Source organism: Sorex fumeus, unplaced genomic scaffold, assembly GCF_029834395.1.
Source record: "Sorex fumeus unplaced genomic scaffold, SorFum_2.1 ptg000044l, whole genome shotgun sequence".
Taxonomy (NCBI): Eukaryota; Metazoa; Chordata; class Mammalia; order Eulipotyphla; family Soricidae; genus Sorex; species Sorex fumeus.
This window is the reverse complement of record NW_026606101.1, coordinates 31,937,518-31,960,272: the sequence shown is the minus strand read 5'-3', so window position 1 is coordinate 31,960,272 and position 22,755 is coordinate 31,937,518. Positions and strand designations below refer to the sequence as shown.

The following is a 22,755-nucleotide window of genomic DNA, read 5'->3' as shown; positions in this document are numbered from 1 at the left end:
AGACCTGTTATAATTACTGGTTTTGTCATATCGAATACGCCACAGCTCTGCCCTTGAGGGTGGGATACTCTTAGTAGCTTGCCGGGCTCTCCAAGAGGCATGCATGCATATATATATATATATATTTCTCTCTATAACTTGTTGCCTACTGTCTGAACTCCATCAAATATGGTGTGGTAATTATGGAAAGTGGGTAGGAAGGTCTTATGATGTGGCCACACACAGTTTCAGAAAGCCACCTGGAGAGTGGCGGCGGTTGGGTAGTGGAGGTCGGCTGCCAGGGCTGGATCCCTTGGGGCAGGGAGGGCTCTCACCTGCCCCATTCTGGGGTGCCCCGAGTGGAAACAGCCTGATGCGGAGCCCAGTGGCATGGTTATGGGGGCCTCATTTTATACTCCCATCTGGGAAGAGTAGCTGTAAGTTCTGGAGGGTGGCCAATGAGGAGATTATCTGGTGCCGGCAGGGAGTGGCTTATGGGTGTGACCCCTGCCTCACTGGAGACTGGGGGAAGCAGGCAGAGGATCTCTGCTCCTGGGTCCCATTGAGTCCAAATTCCAAGGTCACAAAGTTTCACATTACCTGGTTTCCTGAGGGACTTCACTCATGCGTGAGGCTTGGCCAGAGCATCCAAAAAGTGGCCTGAAGCATGGCATCAGATGGTTAGTGGAGGTCGGCTGCTGGGCTGGGTCCCTTGGGGCAGGGAGACCTCTCTCCTGCCCCCTCTGGGGCGTCCCCAGTGAAAACAACCTGGTGCAGAGTGCAGGCTGTTTTAGGATATATGACCCAAATTTTCATTACTGATACTTAAACAGCTGGTACTTTGGAAAAATATGCATTTTTTCAATGTATTTTTAACATGATCTTCAGGTTTCAAATCCTGATTTCACCATGTTGTGAAGCTGTGTAGCCTAAGTATTATGCCTTTCATTCCATTACTATGAAATGAGTATTATTTAGTGGCTAGCTGATTATTGAGATGATTAAGATAGTGTATATAAAGTACTTAGAATACTGCTTCATTAGACATTTTTTACAGCTAAGCATTTATACTTTTGCCTTTATAATTTTTTTAAATATGCATTTTCTTTAGTATTTTAGTTTATAAAAACTTACTTTAATAGCGATAGCATAGCGTAGGGTGTTTGCCATGCACGCAGCCAGCCCAGCTGAGCCAGGTTCAATTCCTCCACCCCTATCGGAGAGCCCAGCAAGCTACCAAAAGTATCTCACCCGCACGGCAAAGCCTGGCAGGCTACCCGTGACATATTCAATATGCCAAACACAGTAACAACAAGTCTCAAAAATGGAGACGTTACTGGGCCCGCTCGAGCAAAATTGATGAACAACGGGAGGACAGTGACAGTACTTTAATATATAATGTAGTGCCTTTGATAGGTACATTAGAAAACTTAAATACATTGTTGTTAGTAAATGTTTATAAACATATTCTGGTGTTTATAGAAGCTCATAGTAGGTCTTCTTACTGCTAAATTAGTTTTTTGCCTCTTATGTAACATTAAGACTTTCACAAATTTTGCTCTTAAATTGGGAAAAAGCAGACCTACATGAATTATCCCACATTTTAGAGCTTTAAAAAGTAAAATTTTAGCACTGGAAAAAATCAATTTAAAGTAGGCCATCAGAGACTTACCACTAAAATTTCAACCTGGAAGGAACTTGCTTCTAATTATGTTTTCAGAAGTAAGCTTTTAATAGAAAGAAATACATTGCCATTTTTGTTAATGTGTTCCTGATGTTTTATTCATTGAATTACGGGATACATGACAGAATTCCATCCAACATTATTATTGTGGCACAAAGCACAAACAGAAAAAAAATGAATTTCAGCTGTTTGAGTGAAAATGTAAAAGTGTGATAGGATGGAAAGAATGTCCTGGATGACTTTTTATTCATTTAGAGAAAGAAACTATAAAAACATTTACTTAACTGATTTTCTTTCCATATCACCTTTTTAGCTAAAAGGACAGTCTTAATATTAATATTTCATAACTAAATGTTTAATGGTAGAAATTTTCAGTGACTAGTTACCGTACATTATAAAGAGAGAGTCTTCATTATGCCACTTCTAAATTTTTTCTAGAGGACATTTAGTCAATACGGTGTTTGCATGTTTTATATTAAACTCGGGCTCTTAATTTATGTTTCTGACTTGGAGAATTGCAGTGGAATTACAGAGCAAACAAACTTTTCATGTATGCATTTTCTTTGGTATTTCTTACCCATGAATGTAATAGTCTTTGTATTCCGTTTATTTTAGAAATAAAATAAGAAATAAAGAATAAATTAGAAAATGAGTTTTCCCATGTCAGGAAATTAATTGAATTAACATCTATTTGCTCATTTTTCTTCTTATTAAGAATGGATGTGTTTGCTCATCATAAAGTGAAACACTCATTCTTTGTTTTGGGTTACAAGCAGTTTCCTCTACCTATCTCTTCAGCATAAACAGATAAAGGCATGTGTCATATGGATTCTAACAGTACTTGGCAGCCTCTATTAATTGACTGTAAGATTTTAAAGTCCTATTCTATAGGGTGCAGGGCATAACAAAAAAATAAAATATATATCCCAGCAATATCCCTTTTTAATAAATAAAAGAAACATGAGGATGTTGCATCCCTACAAAATTATTTTAAAATATGAATTTTAATGAAAAGGGAGATCTGGGATTGAAGAGATAGTGCAGCCAGCCTGATTCTGTCACTGGTACCATATATCACTCTCTGAGCACCACATGATCACTGACCACAGAACCAGGAGTAAACAATGAGCAAAGCCAGGTGTGGCCCAAAAACCATGATGATCATGATTGTGGTGGGCTACCAAAAGTATCTAAAAGAAGCTATTTTGATGGTGGTAGTGGGAGATCTCCAAGTATATTTCCGAAACTATTTGTATGGGAACTGACATTTATTATAAACAAGGTCTAATTCATTTTATAGCAAGATACTGTAAGTCTAATTTTGATGATCTTTTATTGTCATGTAACTGACAACATCTTTTAGTATAGTGATGAAGTATAAGATATCAATACCAGAGTTAGAAAAGAATTATTTTTTGTATTAAATTGAACTTTTTATTAGATGATAATGAAGGTAACGTAGAAGACAATGGACAAGCAAAGAAAACACAGAAGGATGATGAAGAACAAATTGCTAAATACAAGCAGCTCTTGCAAGTTATCCAAGAAAAAGAAAAGAAAGGAAAAGAAAATGATATGGAAATGGAAATTAAATGGGTTCCAGGTAAGAATTAGATACTGGCTAAATGTTCGCTTATTCTTTTAATCTTAAGGTATTGAATACATGTTTGCTAAGAAGGGAGAGATAACTTAAATGTCTTGGTAAAGAAGTTAGCATGAATTTTTATGTAATGTTAATTCACTCAGGACTAGCATTTTAAATTCTTGACAGTTTATTCTTGATTAATTTTGTTTTATTAGCTCCAATTTACTCCTGTCCATTTGTGACAATAGATCCCTCTTAGATTTGATTCTAGTATTCTAGGATATGGAACTTTAAATACAGATGCCCTGTGTTCTAAAGTCATTAAACTTTTTAAAAATGTATAAGTGGACATTTCTTTTATAACCTCTAATAGACTTTTGTGATTAGTATTATTTCATTAGCACAGTAATGTAATAGTTTTTCCTCACATTTTTTCTGTGACTATTTTAAAGGATAGCATAGTAACTATCTTCTATAACGGCCTTGAAGTGTTCAATAGTAGTTTCAACACTAGTACAATACTAATTGAAATAATGTCAGAGCTAAACAAATATAAGTTAGGATAAAAGCTAAGATAAAGCCCAAGATTGTTTTCTAGCATTTGCAGTTTTTCATTAGTCCTGGGTAAATTACCATCAACTTTGCAGCCACCGTTATTTTTGCTATTGTAACAGAAAATTGCATCGGTGTATTTTGAAGCTAAGTATAATTTTTGACAAGTAATCAGTTCTTTAGCTCCATTTCATCTCTAAATAAAAGAGTATTTGTAATGATAATATTTCTTAAAAATTAAGTGTTCTGTATACACTTGTATTTATATAAGTGTTCTATTTACACTCTGTTTCTTAAAATCAGTATGTTTTTGCACAGGTAATAAAACATTTCTATAGAAATACTATATTATATTGTAAGATTTTAGATAATTGGCTTTGTAGACAGTGGTGATAAGGAAAAGTAAAATTTAATAGTGTTGTTTAAGCAATGATTATGAGTAATTTATTCTGTAGCAGGTAAGTTTCAGAATTGACGTGATCACTGTTTTCAAGTACTTCAAATATAAATATGTAAACAAAGACTAAATCTTTTATATCAGTGCTTTTTGCCACTGGATAAAAGTTGAAGGAAGAGGACTGGAGTGATAGTACAGTGGGTAGAGCACTTGCCTTGTACTTGGCTGACCTGTATTTTGTCCCTGGCATCCAATATGGTCCCCCAGGTGCCACCAAGAATGATTCCTGAGTGCAGAGAGCCAGGAGTACCCTGAGCATTGCCAAGTATGACCCAAAGCCAAACAGAACAAACAAAAACTGTTGAAGGAAGGTAGATTTCAGTGTACTATAAAGAGGAACTGTATTTCGTTAGAATTGCCATGCATAAGAACAAAGTCTGTTTTAATAGGTTGTGCTCCCTTTGTGTGTGATTGTCACAGTAAGGCCATATAACCATATCACTCCAGGATATTTATGAAGAAACTTCTTCCTTGAGGTTCTTCACTTAGTAATTTCAATAATTGTTGGATTCTGCCTTTGAATTCTGTAATTATGATATGTTGTAACTATACCTTAATTCTAAGAATGATCTTACTCAGAAAATATTTTAAATTACTATATTAATAATATTACATTCATTTTATTGAGGTAAATTGGTGATATGTTTTGCAATTTTTTTGTGAACTAAACAATTTTTTATAAACTAAACTAATACCCTTCTGCCACGTTCCATTGGACCTCTTCACTTGCAATCACTTCCCAGGTTCCTGATTCTCCTCAGATTTGTGGCCAGAATCAAAGGCTTATATTGGATATTTTTCTTTTTCCTCACTTTTTTTTTATATACCAGATATGAGTGAGATCATCTGTTACTAGTTTTTCTTCTTCTAACTAATTTTTTTCTGTTTTTTTGTTGCAATTATTTTGTAAAGTAGTTCACAATACATTCTGACTGATTTTGCTTGACATGACCAACTCCAGTTCTATCCATGTTTATCACATGGCAGGATTTCATCTTTTCTGGTGACTGAGTAGTATTCCAGTAAGAATATATATATATATATATATTATTTTTTTAAATAAATATAAATCTGTACATATATATTTTAAATTCATCTGCCATCGGGCACTTTGAGTTGTTTGCATTTCTTGACTAATCAGTAAATAGCGCCTCAGATTAGGTTCAACATGTCTTTTTAAAGTAGTGTTCTTAGGATACATCCCTAGTTGGATCTTTAGGTAGTTCTCTGTAATTTTTTTGAGAAATCTCCATGCTGTTTTCTATAAGAGCTGAACTAATTTACATCCTTAGCAATGGTGAATGTAAAGATTCATTTTCCTCCACACCTTTGCTAGGACTTGTTACTTCTGACTCCTTGATCCTATTTTTTCTAGAAGTATGAGACTGTAACACTTTGGGCGGATGGGGGGGAAGGGAGGCAGTTATACTGAACACCTGGCAGTGCTTCAGGGCTAACCTCTGGCTCAACATGACAAAGTTTTATGCAACACATTTTTCTTGGGATAGACTTCAACTTGCCATGTCTTGTTGTCCTAAAGCTTCTTATAGTGTGTTAATGAACAATATTTGTAATATTTATTACTTAGTGCTTAGTGTCCTTGGTATTTTGGTACCAGGTAATGCTTCATGAAATGAATGAATTAGGAACTGTTTCCTGAACCGCACATTTTTATTTTGAGCTTTTTTAAATTTTTTTCTCCTTTTGGTGCTTCGGTCCACACTGGCAGTGCTCAGGTCGAATTCCTGACTCTGCGTTTAGCAGTCACTTCTGACACTGCTCAGTGTACCATATGGGGCACCAAAGATTGAACCCATATCAGCAGTTTGTGAGGCAAGTGCCCTATCCACTGTACTACCACTCTGGCCTTATCTTGGCTTTTTATTTTTGATTTTTATAGTGTCATAAAATACTTTGGACAAATGAAATGAAAACCTTTCATCTATAATTTCACTTCCCTAATCCTACCACTGAGTGATCAAGTAGATTTTGGTTTAATTTTATAGTTTCTCTATTGCTGAGTATTTCTACTCTTTGACTATAGTATAGACCTTTGGTTTTGAAAAGTAAGATGACCTAAGACTGTTTCCCATCCCATATTCACAACACCAGTACTTTCTGACATCTGCTTTCACTGCAAGTCAAATAATTGGTACTTCCAAGAAGTTTTATTGCTCTCCCATCCTTTCCCTTCATTGATCTTGTTACATAGAAGCCTACTTGCCCCACCTATATTCCATTGTGGTGCTTGTGGGAACTCATATGTAGTTCACATTCATTTAGTTGTGGTGTTGGTCCATATTCTGATATAGTACTCCAGGGAGTCACACCCCTTTCGGTGCAGTGCTTGTACGCCCCGTTACCAAATTATGGCCAGAAATTCCTTGCAGTGTCAAATAATTGTAGGACCTTTGTTGAGTGCATGAAGTGACACTAGGGATTGAAACTGGACCTTTGTGTTTGTAAGGCAGGCATGCTAAGCCACTGAACTATCTCTAGAACCTCTCCAAAGGAATTTTTTCAGCAGTGATTTTTTATTTTCCCTTCTCCCCTCTATTTTAAAATTGTTTCTGTTCCTTTGAGGACTAGTAGAAAGCAATCAGATCAAACAGAGAACTCACTAGTTACTAATGGAACTTTTTCTCATAATATACTTGCTTATGCTGTGGATTAATTTTTGTTTCTCATAAACTACTAAAAGCTACCACTGCCACTGTAAAAACCTGAAAAGTTAAATCTCAGAGGTCAAATATCTAGGATATTAAAAATGATCTATATAGCTTTTTCCATATTTTAAATTTTTCCCCATAGCATAGCTTTCCAGAAATCTAATTACTATTAAGAGCACAGATATTTTTATGTCTTCAAGTTGCTGCCAAGTTGCTTTCCAAAAGAGTTATACCAGCTAAAAATGCTTCTTCAGTGAGTAAAAGTACAAGCTTTAGGAAATTATCAACAATTTTGTATAAATTTTTTTTTAGTTAAGTAATGAACAAAAATTGGTATTTGACATATAAGGCACTTTTATTTATTAGATTTGTTTAATAAAATAAATGTGGAATATTTTTTAGGATCTCCATTTATTTAATCAGTGTGGAAAATGACACTATTAATACATTTTGCTTAAGCTGAGATATTTATAAAAGTGCCTTATAAACTACAGAGTAAGAATCATGTTACAACCACTTATTTTTGTTTTAAGAAATATGTCCAGGAGTCAGGAGATAGTATAGTGATTAGGGTGCAGTACTGGACCTGGAGACCTAGGTTCAGTCTCCAAACTCCATAGTCATGTGAGTATTAGCAGGTATGTCTAGATGCCCTTAAGCATCACGGGATATGTTTGGGACCCTCTACACACACACACACACACACACACACACACACACACACACACACAGCATTTTCTTTGGGCCCTAGTATTGATTCTCCTTCCCAGTTTCCTCCAGTTGTCATCCCAACCCATCCCACCCCCACCACCCGAGCCCTCTGAGCAGGGTTTGCATGGGCCCACCTTCCACACACCAATAAAGAAAGAAATCTGTGTCCTAGTACAATTACCTTAAGACTTAGGTGATGTTATACTTCAGTGAACCACAGAGGGTCAGTGTGAGATTAAATTATACGTAACATAAGTACACTTAATAACTAGCACGTGTTGAGGCTTGCTTAGCAGTTATGGTATTTTAAAAGAAAATTTACTTTAAACTTTTTTAACTTTGTATCTCTTTACATTGTATTAATTCAGAATAGTAATATCCGGTGGGTTTTTTTGTTGTTTTCTAATTTGGGGAGCACACCTGGTAGTGCTCAGAGCTTACTACTGGCTCTGTTCAGGAATCACTCCTGGCAGGCTTGGAGGACCATATGGGATTCTGGGGATCAAACCTGAATTTGCCGTGTGCAAGGCAAACCCCTACCCACTTGTGCTATTACTCTGGTCCAAGCAGTTTAATTCTTAAGGGCAATATTAAGAGAGGCAGGTAACAGGAACATGGTGTAGCAACTAGAACAAACTACTCTTGTAATTAAAGTACCTAGAGGGAATGTGATAATAAAACCTATTAGGAATATATGTTAAAATGTTGAATTATAAAATTTTTAATTGGTGCTGTAATTGTCATCTTTACATAAATGGAGTAGCTTGTCAATTCTCATTGTATTCCCAAAATGGTATCCTGCCTCACTTAAATAAGTAGATAAGGTAAAACAGTATCATTAGGACTGATGCCTTTTATCAAAGATGTGCCTCATGATTATTATTTAAAATAATCATAGAACTAAAATAATCATAGAAAATGTGATCAGTTTTGTCTTATGTATAACCTTCCCCTATATTAATAGTTTCATTGATCTGTATAATAATTTTACTGTTATATTATACAAACTGCATATAAATAATATTGCATACATCTTTCATATGTTAGAAAATTTTATATGTATTATCTTAAGAAAGATAAGATAGGATATAAAGGCTCTCTTTTTTAGGTTTGTGTGTGTGTATGTTTGGTTTGAAAGTCACTGCTGAGATACTCTGTGAGCTAAATGCATGTTTTTCATACAGGAGACCCAAATTTGATCCCCAGCACTGCATAGTCTACAGAGCACCACTGGGAGTATCTCCCAAGCACAGAGCTAAGAATAGCCTCTGAGTATTACATGTGTGTAGCATAAAAGGGGAAAAAGTCATTGATAAAGAGGATATTAATCTTGTCCTACTGAGCATCCTTCAGTCTCCCAACTTTTCTTCAGTAACTCCTCAAATACCTTTTAAGCACCTACTTTATTCCAGTAACTATTCTTGAAATCCATGAACAAAATATACAAATCCTTAACCTCATTGATTTTTATTTCAGTGCAGAAGTCGTGTTATCTCTAGTAAAGTAGATATTTGAGAAGAGAAAAATTAGATTGTGTACCTTGAAGATAGGAAACAGGAAATAGCAAACGAAGTGTCCTTGATTGTTCTAGTATATTTGTCATATTTGAAGAATAGCCAGAGTGAATGAAAATATGATCAGGGAGATAACATGGAATCAGATCACGAAGGGTCTTGTAGCCATTTTAGGGATTTGATCTGGGTCTGGAGCAATAGCACAGTTGGTAGGGCGTTTGCCTTGCACAGAGTTGAGCCAGGTTCAATTCCGAGCATCCCGAGCTCCGCCAGGAGTAATTCCTGAGTGCATGAGCCAGGAGTAACCCCTGTGCATGACCCCTCCCCCACCCCCCCAAAAAAAGGATTTTTTGATCTATTTCTCTACATGAGATGAGAAGCCTTTGGAATTGGAAGATCCTGTCATGAGACAGCTATAGTAATATTGAGCTGTATGAGATAATGGAGATTGTGGGTTGAACAGGTTTACAGAACCTTAATAATTGTCTTTTATTCATGTGTTAAGTTTAAGTTACATCTGTCCTCCCGTTGTTCATCGATTTGCTCAAGCGGGCCCAGTAACGTCTCCATCATGAGACTTGTTGTTACTGTGTTTGGCATATTGAATACGTCACAGGTAGCTTGCCAGGTTTTGCTGTGCAGGCGAGATACTCTCAGTAGCTTGCCAGGCTCTCCGAGAGGGACGGAGGAATCAAACTCGGGTCGGCCATGTTGGCCACTTGCAAGGCAAACATCCTACCCACTGTGCTATTGCTCCAGCCTCTAGGTATTGAAATGGACATACCAAGTAGTCGTGGCTATTGGGTTCAGGAAAAAAGTAGATATAGAAATTTGGAACTTCACTGAGTATATCTCTGAAAGTAAAGAACTCTTTTTTCTTATCTCTAAATCACTTTGGCATATAAAGATTGAGGCAAGGGCTTTTGGGAAGCTGTATATTCCTGCTGGGCTATCAGTACCATGAACTTTGGAGTTGTTGCACAGCCACATATGCGGCTGCATGCTCCGGCAGCTGTATCACTACAGTGACTCAGCACCATGACGTCTCAGGATATCTGGTTTGAAATGGTGGTTGCTCTCTGAGATGGGTTGTGCAACTGGGCCATTTCAGTGTGAGTGGAGTGGAAACAAGTGTGGGTACGTAGAGCACTGGGTTTACCCACAGGACAGGGAGTCTGCCTGCCTCATCCCAAGAGGGAAACAGTAATCTGGGCCTGGAGACCATAGGGTCTACTAGTTTCAGTGCAGTGATGTCTTCTCTCCCCTTTGATCCATTTTGATTTGATTTTTTTTATTGTTATTAGTATTCTGTTGTTTGGGAATCAAACCCAAGGTCTCATAACGCAGGGCAAATGCTATATGTAAAATTGACATCCCTGGTCCCTCAGTGGTGAGGGAGGAAGGGGGAAACTTAAACACAGTGAGTTCTTTGTCATAAATCTGTAATTGTTATATTACTCTTATGCAGGAATAAAATGTTTGAGTCAGCTAAGCATTTATTTTGTAGAGCACCCCAGCATCAAACATCTCAGTTTTCAGACATCCCTGAACCTGTTCGTTATTTTCTTCTGGCTATGCCTCTAGTTCCGTTTATTGCCAGTATGTCCATTATTTTTAGTATATCCATACACAAAAAAAAAAAAATTTTTAAGAACTTTTAAATACCCAGATGTTTAAAATTTTGAGTTGACTTTAAAGGAGAGCATTTAATAGAAAACCTGAATGTAGAAATAAGCCAAAAGAGTTTGACATTTACTTCATATTTAGGTGATAAAAAAATAGTTCACTATATACGATCAAAACTTGGATATGTTCAAGTGTATTCATGTATTTAAGTGGCTAGAATTTGGTAACTTTATAAATACTCCTTCCTTGAAGTGTTAATCATCTAATTAAAAGATTTGCATGTAAGGTCTTTGTAAGTTAATAACTGAAATTTTTTACTGTGCAAGCAAACATTTATAAACTACCTCTGAATTACTTGTGAAATATATGATAAAAATGAGAGGGATGGCTCAAAGCAAAAATTCCTGCCTTGCAAGTGTGAGGTTGTGAGTTAGAGAGCTCGTTTCAAAGATTTTGGCAAAAGACCACAGCTGCCAGTATATCCCTGACCAAAGGATGGTCTGTCATTCTTCAGAAAAGGCCGTCCTCTTCGACTGAGCACTGAGCTTCAGTAGGGACGTGTGGAGCACTGAGGAACTGTAGGGACACCTACCAAGCCAGCCAGATCAGCCAGTTCAGTGCTGGCAATGACAGTGAGGACAGCCAGATTGTCCTCACATCCAAGGTTGTGAGTTTGATATCAGGTGCTGTCAGTATGCATTTAGCACAGTCCCTGTAGTCTTATCTTCTGGGAACCGACCGTAGGACTGCAGTAGTATGCAACCTCCAGTACACAGCCTGCAATTACAGTGTGTGATTCCTACAGGCAGAAGAGATACTGTAGCGAGTAGGGAGCTTATCTTGCATGTAGCCAGCCTGGATTCAATCCCCAGCATCCCATATGGTCCCAGAGCACTGCCAGGAGTGATTCCTGAGTGCATTAGCCAGGAGTAACCGCTGAATATTGTCAAGTGTATTCCCAAAACAAAACAAAAAAAGGTAACTCCAAATCCTTACAACTACAAAGGGAAGTTGTTGGGAGAAACAATTTTTTATATGTGTATATATACATATATATACATATATATACACACACACACACACACACATATAAAGCAGCTAGGTTTATCGAAACATATCAGTAGAATACTTAGCAAGTATCATTGTCATTAAGTTTCTTAGAATTTGAATTCTTTTATGTTTTTTTCTTAATACTTGTTTATTAAAAAGTTTGTCCAGAATCTTTCAAAAACCAGAGATGGTTTAAGTGTAAAGTGCACACACTTTTATCTGTGTGCTGAATAGCACCTGAACACTACCAGGTGTAGCCCTGACCTATCACTACTTTCTACCTGGTCCACCATCACAACAATGAGAGAAACCTTAAAAATAAGTTTTAGAGGTGAATCAAGATGACAGACAAGACTTATCTCCGAAAGTGAAAGATAAGCCCAGAAAAAGGAACAGGTAGGTGCAGGTTATTCCTCAAGTACAAGGCACAGGTGAGGCCTTTGATTCTATCCCTGGCACAGTATAACTCTGCAGACAGATGTTTCTCTGGCCCTGTGGAGTACCACAAGTTGTGGTCTCCACAACAAAAACGACAAAAGATGATACTGCTGGAATAGCAGTTTCCTCACAAAGAGAGGTGGTAGGAGAGGACGCAGAAGACTTTTAAAATCATACTTAGTGTATCCACTTGCTCTGCATCCAAAGTGGATGCTCTTTGACCCTGACTAAAGTTGAAACCTGTGTTTCCTAAATTGCTTGCTGTCTATGTGCATCCTCCTGAATGAGTTGGGTTGCAGAATATACAGAACAAAAAGAGACCACAGCAGTAGCAGGTTAAGTGCAAATTTGCAGATTGTACAATAGCCTAGAGAAGAATATAGTTGAAACTTCTTAGCTCAGATCTGAGCATTCCCTTGGGAGACTTGACTACTAAATTGTAACCTCCCTGCTGCCTTTGAGGCTTAATTTTCAGTCATCTAAATTGCCTTAGATAATCTCAGATCCTTGCTAAAAATATTTTCATATTATATCCTAAACCCACAGCTCTAATCAAAGACCTACATAGCAAGCCAAGATGTAAGCAGCGCCACTCGATTTAGCACACATCCTTTGGTTATAAATTAAACACAGTGAAAGATACACTTCATTTCTAGAATTGCCAGCATCCTAACTTGGAAAGTATAATTTCTTTCTTTTATTTTATGGGGGCTCTCTCTCTCTCTTTCTCTCTCTCTCTCTCTCTCTCTCTCTCTCTCTCTCTCTCCTCTCTTTCTCTCTCCTCTCTCTTTCTCACACACAGACACGCCAATACAATTTCCTTTATTTCATAAGCTTCCCCTCTCTCATACCTTCTCCCCTCATTCCTCATAAAAAAGTGCTTCTCTGAAAAAAATTAAAAATAAACAGAATGAAGAACCATTGCTTTGCCAATAATAATAAAACTAAAATTCAGGAAAGAGTTCAAATTAAGTGTAATTCTAAGCAACCTGCCTGAAGAATTAAAAGTTATAACAATATTAAGTAATTAGGAAAACAGTTGATACATAATATGTTACAACAAAGATGGGGAAACTTTTTTTAAAAAGATTCACAGTTTGATAATTATCAGATTAAAATAGTCAAGTTAAAGATAACATTGAAGAGATTTAACATTACACAGATCCAGTAGAGTTTGTTAGTTGTAATGTATGTTAGTGGGATAAATACAAACTGTACAATTAGAAACAAAGAACTGTAAAATGTGGTAATTGAGTCCCATATGAGACTATATCAGAAGGAAAAAATATCCTCATTTTAAGTGTTCCAGGAACTAAAGAGAGAGGGTCAAGACTTACTTGAAGAAACAATAGCCAAGAACTTGTCTAATTTGAGAAAGGAACTAAACTTTCAAAACCAGCAGTCCAAGGCATCCTGATCAAAATAAACCCAGACTGAATCTATGCCTTGGAACATAATTAAAAGAACACTTCAAACATCAGGGCAACACCAAACTACATGTAAAGGAATCCTACAAAATTAGGTATAGACTTGCTTTTCTAGGATCATGAAATACAGAATGGAGTGATACAAGATATGAGATGTTCTGAAGGAAAAGGATTTTCAACTGCAACCAGCCTATCCTGCCAGTTTATCATTGAGTGTCAAAGAAGGGTTCAAGAATGTCATAGCCAAAGCACAAACTAGCCTTGCAAGAAAGATTAGAGGGTCTCACAAAATGGGAAGAAATTTCACCTGGCAGTAGAAAGACACCATACTTTACAAGGTGGTTGCAGTAAAATTGTGGCCCACTAAACAGAGTGTAAGAAAAATCCATCTAACAGGCCACAGGTATAGAACTTTACATAGAGACCTTAGGGCAATCTTTTTTTTTTTTTTCATAAAGTTGTTCACAATAATGGACTACACTCAACAAACACTTTGACAACAGTCCCACCATCACACGATCACAACATCCTACCACCATTATTGTAAGGAGCACGCCGTTGAAAGGTTGTGTGTTCATGGGCTCTCCCAGGTAGCTCTCTCTCATGGCCTGCGTTCAGTGCTCTCAAGCCGCTGTGCATGGACAGGATCCGGACGGCTGTAGGCGATGGGCAGGCGAGGGAAGAATGAGAACCAGGCTGGTTGCTGATTAGTTGCTGATTGAGAATTAGTTATTCAATCTCTCATCTCTCCAATCTCACACATTCATTCTTCCTTCCTTGCCCCTCATTCCTCGATCCCAGGAGATCTGCACTGCGTCTCACAGCTTGGGCTCTCCCTCTCCTCTCTAAATTCTGACCCTCACTGTGGCTCCTGTTTATCTCTCCACCTTGCCCTCTGAGCCATTGCTCCACCCAGTCTGGAAGCAAAAACAACAAACCCTTCATGATGGCCCGTGGGTAAAATACCTCTTTAAGGTGTTTTTCTTCTTTAGTTATTTTTGTATGAACAAAGTAAGAGATAACATTGATGCTTGTAGGGCAGCTCTCCTGGAAACATCGTGCCACAGACTCAGACTACAGAGCTCAGGCCAGATTAATCATTCCTAACCGGAGCAGGGTCCAAATCTAGTTGTAACTTTTTGGATCATGACAGCATCTGTCAATGACCAAGCTCTTAACTTATTATTGAACATTAGGCACTTTGGCCAGGCTCATCTTGATGCCAGGGTAGCACATAGCTCACCGTTTGCCTGGGTTCATCCAGTCCCTCAACAGGACCCTGCTTTTGGGGGTGCTAGGAAGTAAGGGCAGCTGAGGCTTAGGTGAGAGAAAAGATGCCCAGGAGGAAAATATCATTAGAGTCAAATGACTCCCACATAATAAAAGCAGAGCATTTACTACTGTCTTCCTGTGCCCATACAAAAACTACATTGCTCTGAATAAACTATACAGAGGACTTAAGGAGAAGATAAAAACAATATTTGCAAGTCACTGGAGCACAAAGAAAGAAGTTACAAATAAACACAGAGGAAAGGAAGCACTGTGATGGGAACAACCCAATAAACCTAAACTACCTGAGGCTATGCAGGAAGGACAAAAGTTTGTTATCCCACACATTAATCTTGAATTTCCCACCATCAATCAAACCTGACAAACAAGCAGATACTAAATAATTCATTTGTATTGCCTGCTGTAAACAAGTAAGACCACGCAGGCAGCGTGCACTCCTAGAAATCTAAAATTTAAGATAATTAGGGTCTGGAGAAATCCTTGCAGCGAGCTGCTTGGTTCCGAGATTATTTTGTGTGTCTCTGGATCATAGCTGTTAATGAGCTTAAATAGTCAACAGGGACAGCTTGTGGGCATGACATTCAGGGTCCCTTGGGGACAGGGAGATGGGAAGGGCTGGTCCATCCCCTATCCCATGAGTCCTGGAGTTTGGGGATCTTAAAACAAAATCTGTGAAAGAAAAAGGTATTAGAAGAGAAATAACACAATAAATTCATGTTATTTATAAGTAGAGAAGAAAATAAGTATGTGAAAAAATGAACAGTAACAGCGTGAAAATATCCTTAAAATGATAAAATGGTAATAAATATTTGTTTCAGTAATTACCTTAAATGGTAATGACTTGTATTTCCAAATTAAAAAATTATGGTGTCAGAAAGCAAAATCCAGCATTTTGTAGTCACATCTTACCTTTCAAGATAAATGGAGGCTTGAAATTTAAAAAAAAAAAAAGAGAGAGAGAGAGAGAGGAAATCCTACTAGCAAATGGTAATTTTAAAGGCAGATATAGAGGCAAGGGAGAAGCCTAGGAAGGCTGGAGTATCTCCTCTGCTTACAGGAGGCCTGGGTGTAAGGGTTAAACCATTCAAGACTTTGCACTCTGTGTGTGTGTGTGTGTGTGTGTGTGTGTGTGTGTGTTGTGTGTACCAAATGAAGAAGAAATAGATTGTTAAGTATTTATAGTAGTACATTTATGTTAGGGTTTTTTAACACAACTGTGAACAGATAACAAAACAGAAGTAATAGATAACAGAAGATATATGCTCATCTTGCATTTGATAAAGGGTTAGTATCTTATGTACATAATGAACTTTCAGGAGCCAGGGAGATAACTCAGTACTAGTTAGTTGTCAGCCTGACAACTGCCAGACCCTGAGTTTGATCCTCGGCACTGTAAGGCACCAAGCATCACTGAATATAGCCTTGTTGGCGACTGAGCCCTGAACTCGCAGGCTCACCTCTGGGATGAACATTGCCAAGAGTAGTTTCCCAGTCCCCCACACCACAGGGGACAATTTCTTTAAATAGATCTCAGCCAGAAAAAACTCAGTCAAAAAATGGTAGAAGATTGGAATAGGTACATCTCAGAGAGAATATGCAAATGACTTGTTAGGCATAGGGGGGAAAACTGCTCATCACAGAAAGGCAGATGAATACCAGCCAACCACAGTGTCATGCCTGTGAGAATGACTTGCATCAGAAGTAGCAGGACAAATGTTGGAGAGGATGTGAAGAAAAATTCCTGCATTGTTAGGAAGTTAAATTGGTGCTACTGTCTTAGAAAACATGGAGTTTCCTTAAGAAACTAGAGTTACTAGGTGATCCAGCAGTATGTCTACTTTGGAGTATCCAAAGAATATGAAAATATTAACACAAAACATTATGCCCATCTGAGTATTTATTGCAGTTATTTAAGGTACTTAAAATATGGAAGCAACCCAAATGCCTGTTGATAATTAGATAAACAGTGTGTTGTAATGGAGTACTATCCAGTGGCTTAAAAAGGTGAAATTTTGCCATTTAAAACCAAATGGAAGTATAGGTTAGAACCTATAATTACATGAATCAAAATGTCAGAAGGAAAGACAAATTTATTTCACCTGTGCATATAGCATAAAGATATAAAATTGATATAGGCAAAAAGTGAGTTATGTTGGGTAAGAATGGGAGTAAGAAGAAACAAGAAACCATGACTTGAAAGGTACTTTACAAAACCATTAGGTTGCAATTACTTCTCTGTAAAAGTGGCTTGATTTGTAATCAAATTTATGTGGCCATATTTAAATATTCTCCCAGATTATTTCATGGTTCAACACTTAGTACCTAGACAATAGAAGCATCTTCTGGCTAAAAAGATTTTTTTAAAAACCTAAAGCAAAAAGTAAGTATATTTTTATATATTGGTTCCAGATAGTACTAAAATTCCTATACCTTTAAGTTTCAGATTAATTGGATTTTTTGTATTTTGTTCTCATAGGATCCCAATTAAGTATGTAAATCAATAAATGCCTTCAATTGTAAGCATCTAAGATGGTTCTATTAATGTGGTTCTCCAGACTCTGCATGTGTCACGACAGTTGCACTCTTTGCATCTGTAGTCTCTGTTTCCAGGCTTTTTTCACTTTGCCTTAGATTTACAATCTGCCTAAAGTTAGTTCAAGAGAGCTTGTTGCATGTATTGTTTGCCCACAGCCCACAGCTATGCTGATTTGTTTGAAGTTGTGAATTCCTTGGTCTTTAAAGCATAACTTTTGCCTTTCTATTTGAGGTTGTCCCGCGTCATCATTCTATATGCTAACTTCCTGGACGGCAAACTATCATTTTTTTTCCACATGTTCCATATGTCATTTTTTGCAAAATTCGCTCAGACTACTCAGTTTCAGCAGTTTCATTATTGTCAACTCTAGGTGACTTTACATTTACTACTATAATGCATTCATTTTGCTCTATTTTTTTATTGTGATAGAATGCATAACATTTACCATCTTAACCATTTTTAAAATATGCCGTCAAGTGGTATTAAGTACATTCATTTTGTTGTAACCATCACCATTGTCCATCTCCAGATCCTTATCTTTGCAAAACCTAGTCTGTATATCCCACTAAATGATAGCTGCCCTGGCAGCTATCATTTTTCTTTCCAGCTGTATGATTATAACGACCTTATATAAATTAAATTGTAATGTTTGTCTTTGTGTGACTCATCTATTTCAACTAGCATAATGTTCTCAGGTTTATCCATTTTATAGCATATATCAGCATTCACTTATTAATGATGAATAACGTTTCACTGTAAGTATACCACATAGGAGTTACCTCTTCATCCACTTAGGCTCTTTGCTGTTTTTTGTTTTGTTGGTTGGTTTTAGCAACAAACCTGGCAATACTCAAGGGTTACTCCTGGCTGTGCACTCAGGTATTACTCCTGGTGGTGCTCAGAGGACCATCTGGGATGCCGGGGTCAACTGCATGCTTGGCAAACACCCTATCTGCTGTATTATAGCTCCAGCCCCCCATTGATGGACAGTTTGATTGCTTCCATTATTTAGCTGTAACCTTCACCTTTACACATTCTCTTCTACAAGTAAGCATACTTAATTTTATTATACTCCCATTTATATTCTAATTTTATGCTTGTTCTTATACTTATTTTTACATACTTTCAAATAATTTTAATGACATAATTAACTTTTAATTGTTTGATTTATGGATCACATAATTTTATATAGATTTTTCTTAGGGATAAATTATAATTAGTATAACATCATATAGCATACCAGAGATCCTGTAAAACTTCTCTTCATGGTGCAAGTATGAATTTAATTTATGACGGTGTCTTAAAAATACCATTAAAATTATAAGCAAAATTAAAACTAGTTTTCAAATAGTCCTAGATTTTGAAACCACATAAAGGCTAGTGGATTAAGTACTTTTGTATGTCTTTGTTCTTAAATAAAACTTCATCCTGCTATAGGACTATTTGCCATACATACTCTGAAATTGTTGCTAGCTTTTCTAGTTGCTTTTCTTTCCCCTCAGGGCGTGGGGTTAGGGGATAGTGGGTCTCCTAGGGAGTTATCACGGGGCCCAAGCTTCACTCCTGTGCCAGATGGCTCAGTGGTAGGGCCTGAGGATGCAGTGTTACTCACTCCCTGAGCCGCCCTGGTTTGATTCCACCTGGTGGTACTCCATGGCCTCCAGGGCTACACCTAGAAATGCTCAGGGGACCATGTGGAATCTAATTGTGTGGGGAGAGGGCACGCACAAGGCCTACACCGTAATCTTTGTACTATCTCCTTGACCCTCGTTGCCTGTTTGGTTGGACTACTGTAGACATTTTTCCACTGACTGTAATGCAGAGACACTTTTTAGCCTAGCTATCTGTCCAATGTACAAGTAGTAAAATATGTCTGGTTACCAGTAGCTAATAGACAGAATATTTTACTCTTTAAAAACATTGACCTTGTTTACATAGAGTTTTTTGCAAGGGAAAGGGTTTAAGGATGATTTTCTCCCTAGAGGTTACCTTCATTGAGGGGGGAGTCTGATAGCTACTCAGATGAGTTGCCATTTGGTAGAGCATTAGTTCAGTTTACTCAATTACATGGAATATTTTTTCTGTAAATTCATTTGACTTAGGGGCAGACAGATACTACAGGAGAGAAGGTGCTTGCCTTGCATTTGGCTCACCCTACCTGGTTCAATCCTCTGTACTCCCCTGTCAGTCCCCATCACCACCAGGGGTCCTCCTAAGCATAGAGCAGGAAGTATCCCATGAGCACAGCTAGTTGTGTCACAAACACCGACCCCCCAAATACTTTGGCATAAACTTGAAAATCTGGTCCTATAAATGTCAAAAGATGAGTGCCAATAATTTGGCTTTTGCAGTTAGACTCCTTAGTGTAAATTTAAGCATATTCTTTCACAGCATTTGCTTACCTAAGAATTGATTTGTTTAAACTAAGGAAATTTGTCTGCTGAGGACTTAACTAAGCTTTTCTTAAGCATTGTCAACTTAGTTGTCATTGAAAGTGTAATGGAGCTGACTTGCACGTGGCTGACCCTACTTCAATCCTGAGCACTTGTTTTTGCACATTTGCTGTCAGTGATCAAAGTTCCTGGGGCCACTGCCAGCTATTCTTTGTCAACCAAGCCAGGTTGTAACCTGAGGGTACAGATCTCCTTGGGCCTTGATTTACCAGAACTACTAGAGCCACCCTGGTGGTATATGGGGGCCTCCAGGCTATACACAGTAGTGTTTGGAGGGCATAGGTAATGCATGTGCCCCTGGTGCCTGAGTTATTTTTCCAGTCCTGCATGTGTGTTTCATGTATGTGAAAGCCATTTTCTTGGCTTGTCTATTATTTTGTATGGGCTAACCAGTTTTCCCAGCACCATTTGTTGAATGATGCTTTAGGCTGGTTCCTTTGTTATAAGTTAACTATTCTTATATCTTGAAGTTTGTTTCTTGCTGTCAATTATGTTCCATTGATTTGATAGCTTCCTTTAATTTCAGTACAACACTACTTTGATTCCAAGATACTTGATTTTATTTGGACATAGTTCAAAATGGGATTTTTTTTAAAAAAAAATTTTTTTATACCATTGTTTGCATTTAAAGATGCTGTATATCTGGGTGCATTGATTTTATACCCTTTCACTACACTGTATAAGTTCATTGTTTCTAGGAGTTTGGGATAGAATTGTTAGAATTTTATGTATGTTATCTGCAATTAAGTGATAGTTTTGACTTTTTCTTTTCTAATTTGAATCTTCTTCACTCTTCCTTACTTAATTGCAATAGCTAAAACTTCCAAATAGTATGTTGAACTTAACCACATATGTTATGAAATACCCAGAACAAGGAAAACTTCAGAGATTGGAAATAGATTCATTGTTTTAAGGACAAGAGGAATGGTTATGTAGGGGATAAGGGGATTTCTTTTTTGATGAGATTAAACATTTGAGAATTAAGTGGGTGTGGTACTGGTGGATATGTTCAAAGTCATTGTATACTTTAAATAGATTAATTATGTGGCATTAGATGAATTATGTGGCATTATGTCATTAAAATTACTGAATTTGTTAACATTTGGTGAGAGGTATGCATTTTAATACATATTAGACAGTAATATGTTAATAAGATTAATCCATATTTGTATATATGTGTCTTTATTTGTATATAATTTATACCAGAGTTTCTGTCTTCATTCTCTTGTTAAATATGCATTTGGATTGCTCTTTTATTATGATCCTCTATGGCAAATCTTAGAGTTGCGTATGATCTGACAAGATTCCCAGCTCTTGTGTTTGGCAGTAAGAATAGCACACTCAGTACCTGGATATCTCCAGTACATCTCAGATGGGAGTCTTTGTCAGAGGTCCCAAAGACTTAGAGAATTTTTGCCATATCGGGCAGTTCTAATCTAAGACCATTTGAAACCAAAAATGTCTTTAATTGTTTTGAGGCCAGACAGTGTGAATTCTAGCCACATACTGTGGATTTGTGGACTTGTGACTGTAATTTCTCTGGGGAAATTTTTGCTTTTGCTTCCTTTATTTTGTCTGTAGCAGAGTCCAAACCAGCATGGATTCTCTCTGAGTGATGATTGAGAAAAAACAGCAGTCACTAAGAGCAGTCTTATGAATGTTAGGTTCAAGTAGTGGTCTTCAGGGGGACCATAATTAGGCTCCAGGTTTTATCTCCTTCCTTTGACTTGAAACCCATTGAAAAAATAAGATCCTTACTAGCCCATAGCAGATTAATATTTATATAGCCCAAAGAAAACTTCTTGCTTCTGAACTAGTTTAAATATTTCTATTTGAGCTTTCTTATTGTGACTGCCCTCCAAAACTTTTATTTCTTTCCTTCCATCTAAGCATTCTTTTCAAAGTTTTCATTCATTTTCGGCCTTGTCTATAAACATATGTTAAAATATCCATAGAACAAGTAGTTCTTCAATCGCCTTTGGCGTAAATTAAATGGCAAAATTGCTTCACCAGACTTGGCCAGAATTTTGGTCTGCAAGTCTTATGACAACTTGGTATTATATACATTGTGATTACTGACTGCTTGAAAGACAGAGAAAACAGAGAAACAAATTGCAGGCAAATGAAACAATAGCTCCCTAATGTAGTCCAAATGTCTTGCATTTGGAGCAACTTTTTAAGAACATTTGATTCTAAGAAGCAGAGACAGCTTGGTTCACAATAAACCTAATATACTTTCGAATGTAAGTCTCATTTTTAAGGAACTAGAAGAAATGATTAAGAAGAGGTTAGAATTATGATAAGCATTGCAATGTAAATCAAAACAGTTGTTATGCATTTAAATCATATCAGTAGTAAACTAATGGCATTAACATTTATCGAACACAAAATTGGGGGGTAATTTCAATAGATACCTCACAGAAATTAAATGTTCTGGGGAAATAGAATTAAATGCTATGCTGGAAACAGTTTCAAATTTATGTACTTATTTATATATTCTTATACGTCTCAGTCTTTATTATAACTGTTTTGTTTTTACATAGTACATATAATAGTATTCTGACTTTTGTTTCCATGCTAATGGGTACTTTTTGATTTTTGCTAATGTTCCTCAAACTAGTTTTTATTTTCCCTCTTAATTTCATGTGTTGTTATTCCTTGTCCATAAAGTTAGAAAAATTAGAGTCATTTTATTTTTCACTTTTATTCAGTGGATATTTATTATGTGTGTGCTATATACTAGCCTCTCCACCAGCACTAGCGGTATGGTTGGGAAGAAAATAG

At 37.0% G+C, this 22,755-nt stretch overlaps 1 protein-coding gene across 1 annotated transcript in view; it reads left to right on the top strand.

Moving 5' to 3' along the window:
- Positions 1-22,755, top strand: part of ESF1 (ESF1 nucleolar pre-rRNA processing protein homolog) — a 77,518-nt gene that overhangs the window by 28,634 nt on the left and 26,129 nt on the right. The window contains exon 9 of the mRNA XM_056121286.1: positions 3,105-3,266. Coding sequence (XP_055977261.1) covers positions 3,105-3,266 — 162 coding nt within the window. The remainder of the gene's footprint in view (positions 1-3,104; positions 3,267-22,755) is intronic.